Raw genomic sequence first — 8,926 nt, forward strand, 5'->3', positions numbered from 1 at the left:
TCTTTCATAGTTTTGTCAGAATCTTACCACGATTTTTGAAAAACACCATTTTCGAGAAAACGCAATTAAAGATAAATGATAGCCTGTGACTAGCCTGTGCGGGGCCGGGTTCGAGGCGCGATATCTCGTAAACCTGCATGCTTTCGATTAAATCCTTTGCAAGGCATGTTTTAAATTATGTCTACATTAGAATTATGCAAAAAAAAAAAACGATCAAACCGCAAAGGTAGACGACTGCCTTAAAGGGTTAACGTTGATATACGTAAAAGTAATTGTGCCAAAATAATCCCTTGTGGTGAATGTAAATTCACTGCAGCGCCACTGTCAGTGCCAGCAGAAACACGAATCGATGCCAATTAAAGCCTTGTATCGGTGGATAAATAAAAAAAAATAATTCCAGGCATACTTAACCATTTTCAGGGCAAGCGATTTGCCATCTGAGCCCTGCCATTTACCTGGGTATTGAAATATCAGCCTATAAGCCTGCTTTTATAGCCCGCTTGCCGTTGCCGAGTTATGCGAGATGCGGCAATGGAATCGGTAAACACCTCGCACTCCGGTGCGTATACGTAATCTGCTTAACCCGCCCAGACCCGGGTCTGTGTCCGTTGGTGTCCTTGCGTGCTTACCGCACTGCTCGGGTCCTTGAGTCTGTCCGGGGCAGGCTGATTTAACTCGGCACTTAAGGCTGTTAAAGTTGTCGGGGCGGGCAGGGATCGGTAATTGAGTTTTCCTATTAATATCAAGCATACGCCATGCATAACGCATGAGGCGGGCTGTGCTTCGAAGCGGTCAGCTTATGGGTTTATGCTGAGTCCAAGGATGGGCTTTTCAATGCAAACTTGATTCTAATTTGTCCATCCATCCGTACAGAGTCCGTGGTCAATAACGCCGCCTCGCTCACATCCGACGACGAGGACGAGGGAGCCGACGACGATGACAGTGCGGAGGGCAGCGCCGATCAGATGCTGGTCTTCTAAGCGAAGCGACGACGTTCGTCCTGCATCCAGTTCGTGGCGCATCCTGGCTCATCCCATCCAATCAGCAGCGGCGCTGGCGTTACAACAGAAAATTAATATTATTATTATGATTGCAAACAAAACCGAAAACAACCGAAAGTGGAAGTTGAAGTAGAAGCAAACGCAGAAGCGAAAACTGAAAACAAAAAACCGAAAAACCCTAAATCCATAAATGTGCAGAATAGCCACGTAAGCGTTTTTGAATAGAAACTACGAATAGCAAACAGCAGAAGCAAATACACCATACACTCAGACACACACAGACTCGCCATGAAGATGAAAGTTGACGCAGAAAGGATAACAGGGGAGAGCAAACCAAAGAAAAACTGTAGCATAGTTAGAGGCGAATCGCACGCTAATTGGCATCATCAGTAGGCAGAGAAGAGCACCCCGGAGTCTACGGCTTTGGCCATTTTTTTAGTCAATCAGCCAAGATTTATCTTTCGTTATCATTGTTGTTTGCATGGTTAAGTCCATCCGTCTATTTTAGCCTTTTTGCAAAAGATTAGAAACCCAGTTAGAATCGGCATCCCTCAACATCTGTCCTCCTCTGCTTTCGCGCAAGCAAAACACGATACACGCTAAGATTCCGCCCAAAAAAACAAAAATATATAAAATTATGTGATAAGTTTTTGAAAAAAATGATGAACACGAATACGATGGATCGAGGCCAGTAGCCCCATTCCCAGAGTACTCCAAGACTCCTAGGCGGCCGAAGAGTGCAGTTCGAGAAGAAGTTCGCGGAGGGAAGAACTCATAGTTGCATATGTACGAAACATAATCGCGTTCATTTAGTGTTACTTACCAGATATATAGTGAGAGATCCAACACGTATTCGGCTTGGCTTTGCTACAAGGCGAGCATCATTTGAATCACAGCACCTGCCAGGGCAAACTCAGCACTCAGCTTAAAATATATGTAAACCGGAAATCGGAAATCGTAAATCGTAAATGTCACGCCACCCACACGAACCAACATCACACGAACACCAATTTTTTTGGCCATTGCGATCGAGATCAACCAAGATCAAGACCGGAAGCGCTTTGAAATCTTCACACACGTAGGACATACGACATTATCATAAGAAAAGGATTTGGCTGGAGATTCGGTAAACGGCAATTCGCTTATACATACATGCATATATAATAAAAAAAAAATATATAATATGTTTAACATGTAAGTATATAAGAGGCAATTAAGTGGCAGCATCAATGCAGATCGTAGCTCATCCCTCCTCTCATTTGTTGAATCCACTTTTTGATATTTTCCCCACAGGGATATCCAATAGAAAACCAAAGGCAAATACTAAATTTAAACATATTTACGAGCGCATTAAATTAATGAAGGATAAACATGATAAAAATGCTTGCAACCAAAACGAAAATTATATAGCCAATTGTAGTAAACAAAAACGAATGCATATATGATAAATAAACCTTTTAATTATAGCGAAAATTTATAACCAACATTAATAACAATCATTTGAGATGCAGCGACGACGTGGAGTGGACAAAAATAACATTTTTCGGCTGCATTTAAAAAGCAAATTATAAAGTAAATGGAAATTATAATTATTTGTGGTGTAGACCCTACAACTGACTATCTATTACGATTGTACTTACTTGTGTATTATTGTGCAAATTGCATTACTAGAGCCCATCCTCTGCCACTCGAAGTTCGGCAGAATTTCTACTTATCAGTTTCTGAAAGATATAACCTTTTTCATCAAATCATAGTGAAGATTCCATACGAAAAGGTAGTATCAATTTAAATACGTACGTAATGCATTTTGAAAAGATTTTCCATCTTTGGTTTTCGTTTCGATAGCACAGGTTTTTATTTCCACTAAGCTCTACGACCATTTGTTTATATATATGTATATGGATGATGAAATCAATAAATATTATTTAATGCAATCCAGTGTTTGTTTAGTTTTTTCGGTAATGGGATGCTGTTGTCACCATTTAACAAATTGTGGCAACTCGTGACATTTAAACGGTCGCTCCATAGAGCCAGGAATGCCAGCGAATGACTAACAATAAATTTAGTGGCTAATTTTATGCACACACGAGCGGCGAAAAAGCCAACAAGCAACTAACTAAAACAAAACGAAGGCGACGAGCAACAGGCGGACAAACAATTATGGTGCAGATTTAAATAAATTTTAGTGTGCCATAGCAAGGGGCAGGCGGGAATAGAAGGTAGTGGAACATACTTATATGTAGCGGAGCCAAGTCAACGCCAACGCCAACGAGTTCACACGCTAGTCGGATGGGGTCGGGTCACGGCAACTTTGGCATGGCGTTCCGAAACGGAAGTTGCTGCGACAATTAAGCAGCACAAGTAAGGGCGACCCGGCCAAGTTGCATACAGCTAGAGTTTTGGGCCAGTCAGTAAGTCACTCAGAAGTTAGTCATTTCGCGGTTAATAAGAGCACTAAACAAAACTGCACTTTAAAACATAACCTTTCAAATTTATTGGACACAAAAAAATAAGAAAAAATATAATACATTTAAGTAACAATATTTTTATTCATATAAAAATACCTTTTTATTTTTACACTTTCTGGTATGCATACGAGTGTGCGTGGATACACATTCCAATATGATTCATTTTGCAAGGTATGCTTATATAGCGCTTTGCTCTCAATCCTTGATATTCTTCCTCCATACGGCTTGAAACGAGTGGTTGTGTAGTTCCTCCAGAAACTGTTGTTAATTCCAAGGGTGACTGATTTGAAGAATTCCTCAAGGCTTGATGCAAGAGTCCAGCCCAAGCATTATGCCAAACGGAGATCAGCAGAATCGCGATGAGAATTAATTTCTGTCCGTCCATGGCGATGAATTAAAATTAACTGAAATAAGCTGAATTTCTCCTTTTATACGTTCCCCCATTGAAAGATTATTTAATTCCTCGAAACCGACTGATATGAAAGATTTGTGATTTATTATACAAGATTATAATAAATCATAATAATATAACAAGAAAGGAAAGCTATCTTCGGGCGGAGCCGAAGTTTATATACCCTTGCAGTTAGCTTCTATCTTCAAAAATACCAAAGTTGGTATTTCTACCAAAAACCATTTTCGATCGTTCAGTTATATGGCAGCTTTAAGATATAGTCGGCCGATCCTTATGAAATTTGGTAGGTCGGATTAACCAAGAATATAATCTGTACCAAGTTCCAGCTTTCTATCTTCAAAAACACAAAAGTTGGGTCATTTCCGATCGTTCAGTTATATGACAGCTATAAGATATAGTCGACCGATCCGAACGAAATTTAGAAACAGACAGACAGACGGACAGACGGACATGCTCATATCAACTCAGGAGGTGATCCTGATCAAGAATATATATACTTTATAGGGTCGGAGATGTCTCCTTCACTGCGTTGCACACTTTTGGACAAAATTATAATACCCTCTGCAAGGGTATAAAAAATTCCCAGTTTGTTTCTGCTAATATTTCCTCTGCTAGTATTGGAACTACAGAGTCCCTGTTACAGAGAGACTCTTTAGAGGAACCCCAAATAAAAAGGTCTTACTCCAATGGATGCCGTTTTAAAACTGACTTTATTTCATAAAATTCTCTTTTAAGAAAAATACATGAAAATACTAAATCTATTTAAGGTAAAACAACTTATCAACGCACTGCACGCTGAAATTCTACGTAACCCTTTCTTTAGTGCGATTAGCGCACCACCTGTGAATATTAATATTAGGCTACGAGGAATCAGCCATAATTATCCTTCCTTGAAACGCTGTCTTTACAATTCTTATTAAAAATCGAGTAAAATGCTTGAAAAGACACTGTTATTTTGTAGCAGAGCACAATGGTTATTGCATGCGCAACGCCTTTAGAATCAACACAGGAAGGAACAAATTTTAAAAGGAGCCTAGGTAATTTTCAGTACAAAACTAATTGTTAAATTATAACATGTTAGGATTTTAAAATAAGCTCAACAAGTATCACTTAAACGTGACAGCAACTATCGCGCTCAAAAATATGAACACAAAATAATCATTAATTAGTCAAATTAATTGTTGTGAAAATAATTTGTCTTAAGGGGCCCATCAACAGGCGAGCATGTTCGGCGAACATGTTGTGCTCGACGAAATTTTTCCTGTGGATGGTAGTGTTCGTTGTAAAATTTTGTGTTTGTCAAAATGTTCGAATGGAATTAAAATCGTTCTATTTTGACAACGTTTGCAACAACATGCTCGCCAATGGATGGCAATGTTGGCACGAACGTCAGTTTAAAAAAAAGTTTTGGTAGAGAAAAATGAATAAAAAATGCAATATTATTTTGCAATATTATCTATGGCAAATACTTATTGCCATAAGTGCAATTAGAGTGCCGCTATAGTTGTCCGTTGACATATTGATAGTTTGAAAATTTATCGAAAAATGATGTTCGCACGAATGTTGGCTCTAGTTAGTGGGGAAAATGACATGCTCGCCTGTGGATGGGCCCCTTAAGTCACTCAGAAGTTAGTCACTAACGTTAGTCACGGTTAATAAGAGCACTAAACAAAACTGAACTTTTAAATATAATTTTTCAAATTTATTAGACACAAAAAAAGAAAAATAAATAATAAATTATAAGTAACAACAATCTTATTAATATACAAGTACTTTTTTACTTTTTACATTTTCCGGTGTGGAAGTGCATGTGCGGTGAGACATATCCCCCTATGATCCCTTGGGCAAGGAATGCTTATATAGCGCTTTGCTCTCAATCCTTGATATTCTTCCTCCGCACGGCTTGAAACGAGTGGTTGTGTAGTTCCTCCAGAAACTGTTATTAATTCCAAGGAGGACTGATTTGAAGAATTCCTCAAGTCCTGATGCAGGGGCCCAGCCCAAGCAATTGGCCACACCGAGATCAGCAGAATCGCGATGAGGATTAAATTCTGTCCGTCCATGGCGATGAATTAAAATTAAGTGAAATAAGCTGAATTTCTCCTTGTATACGTTCCTCTATTGAAAGATTATTTAATGACTCAAAACCAAAACCCGGTAATTCCGGGTTTCCGAGAATTATTATTACTATTAGCATGTTTCTGATAATATTTCCGCTGCTCATATTGGAGGCCCAATACAGAAGCCCTAATACAGAGAGACGGTTAAGAGGAGCCCCAAATAAAATGGTCTTACTCCAATGAGTTCCCTTTTAAAACTAACTTTATTTCACACAATTCTCTTTTAAGAAAATTAGATGAAAATCCAAAATCTATTCAAAACTAATAATCAAGCCTAGCTAATATTCAGTACACAACGCAAAATTAGTAAAGTATACAATAGTAAAATTATAACATGTAAGGATTTTGAAATGAGCTCGGTAAAGAAGCTTAAAACTTACTACCCCGCCACCAAATCCATACTGCACCCGACTCATGATGATTCTTTATATAAATATGTATCCTATGTTCTATTATCGAGCCAAAAAGAATAAAAAACAATCATTATTGAGTCAAATTAATTGATAATTTGTATTACATCGTGAAGTCATACAAAATAATGTTAATGACTCACCGTTTCTCGTATTATCAGTGTGGGTTTCTCGTATTATCGCGCACCCAAAGTCATTCGGCTCGTGGTCTATGTAGACTGCGGTCCACAGAGAAATTTGTACATATAATCTGGAAGATGTATTTTGTTTCTGTTCTTTCATACTTTTGTGTGAACAAATGGAGTGTAAATTTCGCACTGAAATAATTAGAATTTTCTCGCTCTGTAATTGTGCGTAGTTGGCCAAGATTTTTGGCTTGTTGGTTTCAAATATTTGGGCAACATAAACAATGTGCGGAGTTGAAGTCCACAGCGACCTGGCTGGCTCATTTGCATAATTCTGTGGGCCAGACAATGCGACAAGTTGCATGGCACGCCTGGCTGCTCAGCCACCGCCAGACAGGCACACAACACAGTCCGGTTGAAAAGCACTCGTGTCACTCTGACGGACTTGTGGCAAGTGGCAGAGTGTGTGGGTGCTGCATTGTTCCGTCTTTCCCTTCCGGAAAACCCCTGACTTTTCGGCATTTTTAATTAGGCCCCCGACTCTGTGTCGTGTGTTATTATTTTGTGTTGCACATACATATATGTATGTACCACCCTATGGAAGTATGCAACTTTTATTTTTATGCGTCACTCGGGCGTCACTTGGCCCTTGTGAACGTTGTTGTTTTTATTGTTCTTTGTTGACACCACACACAGTCCACACACATACATGCATACATATGTAACCCAGGATGGCTTTATAGTTCAAGGTGAGTACGGAAAAGTTTTGTGGGTCGGGCACCGGCGGACGACAGAAATAAACTTGCAACAGCTTTAGTGTGCTGTGGCATTAAAAATTTAATCCCATCCCTTCGTCATCCCAATGCCTGATGTTGCAGCAACATTCTTGCTGCCTCCGTGTCACGCCACTGCTGAATGTTTCACATTATTTAAAGCATTTTATTTTCGTTGCAGTACTAGGACTGGCCCCTTTTGCATGCCGTGGATAATGCTGCAGGGGCGTGGCCCGCAGTTGCATGCAACGAGCAATTATTGCGCAGTTATTGCATGTCGTGTGCAGTGCCTATGAATTATTACGTATACGCAGTGTGTCCACGGAAAAAATGAAAGTCCCAAGGCATGAATCCTTTTTGTTACTGTTGTAGTTACTGTTTTTCGAGTGTTTTTTTATTGGATATATATTTAATTCGATTAGATTTACTTTGTTAATATCAAAGTAGGATCCGAAATGGTTAAGTACTGAATAGAATAAAAAACCAGCTTATCGCATGAAAGAAACTGACCTTACTTTTTGTATTTCCAAACCACATGCTTGTGGAACTTTCCTCGGCTTAGGTAACGATGGATTGGGTAATCGAGTGTGCCCTTATGTCAACCAAAATAGTGCCTTCCATATCGCCGCTCAACCGAGCAATTCCGCAACTGAGCAGCAGAGACTTGGATAACCTTGGCCAACTTGCCAATCGGTTGCAAGTGGCAACCGCAAAGGTCACGCACAACACACCGCACACACTCCGGGGGCCCTTTAATGACCCACTAATTAAAGGCTAGTCGCTACCACTATTAATTAGCGATAAACAATTGGCTGCAGAACCGCAAACGCACATGTTGCCCGGACTCCCAAGAAGTAAGCAGAGTCATTTATCATTGGAAGGGCCGCAAAGGCTGAGAAGGGGGAAACAATCGTTGTCAACGCTGGAACCACTGAACTGTTAAAAGTGCCATTGAATCCAGCAGCCGGGGCGCAACTGTGCAAACAGACGGAAAGACGGAGCACCTGGGCCATGCATGGCTAGATGTGTATCATAGATACACTACCTGAATCGTGCCCCGTGAGATGGGGCACCACGCAGCCTCGCCCTAGTCTCTGCCCCTTGCCCTCCGCGTATTGACTGCCGACGGCCGCCCACCACCTCCCGCCCTTATGGGAGCGTTAAATAGTTTTGTTTATTGCACATTGAAATCGAGCCAGCAATTCGGTGGCTGCCCCCCGGTGGGGTTGCCCCGTGCGACACACTCCAGCGATCTAATCAGCAATCTCAGCGACGACTCTGACATGGAATTTCTCATACGCTCGGTTAGCTGCGACGTCGGCGCTCGATCGACAATTTTCCGGCTACACTGAGAGAAAATTCTCACCAGTTAAGATAGAATATGGTAGACAAAATATTACTTCATGCCCCTAGAGCGTATCCCCAAAATATGTGAAGCAATTTGATGAAATTTTTAAAGGTAATATAAGTTTCCCTCAGTGCATTGCTGCTGGAACTGCGAGAAGCATTCATATCATTTACATACGCAGTGTTCGGAGTCTACCTGGGGCTCCGGGGCATCTCTCCTCACCAGCTCAAGCCCAGATCGCAGCCACTCGGCTATTTGCAAGTCGAGAG

General features: G+C 40.6%; 1 protein-coding gene across 4 annotated transcripts in view; it reads left to right on the plus strand.

Annotated features, from left to right (window-relative positions):
• The window catches only part of Cow (Proteoglycan Cow), a 46,271-nt gene extending 43,336 nt beyond the window's left edge, over positions 1–2,935 (plus strand). For all 4 annotated transcript variants that reach the window (XM_043212229.2, XM_043212230.2, XM_017247738.3 and 1 more), the window contains exon 11: positions 874–2,935. In XM_043212229.2, the coding sequence (XP_043068164.1) occupies positions 874–980 (107 nt within the window). In that variant the 3' untranslated portion in view covers positions 981–2,935. The remainder of the gene's footprint in view (positions 1–873) is intronic.
• The last annotated feature ends 5,991 nt before the right edge of the window (positions 2,936–8,926 follow it).

This window comes from Drosophila bipectinata, chromosome 3R (genome assembly GCF_030179905.1).
Source record: "Drosophila bipectinata strain 14024-0381.07 chromosome 3R, DbipHiC1v2, whole genome shotgun sequence".
In the NCBI taxonomy this organism is placed as follows: Eukaryota; Metazoa; Arthropoda; class Insecta; order Diptera; family Drosophilidae; genus Drosophila; species Drosophila bipectinata.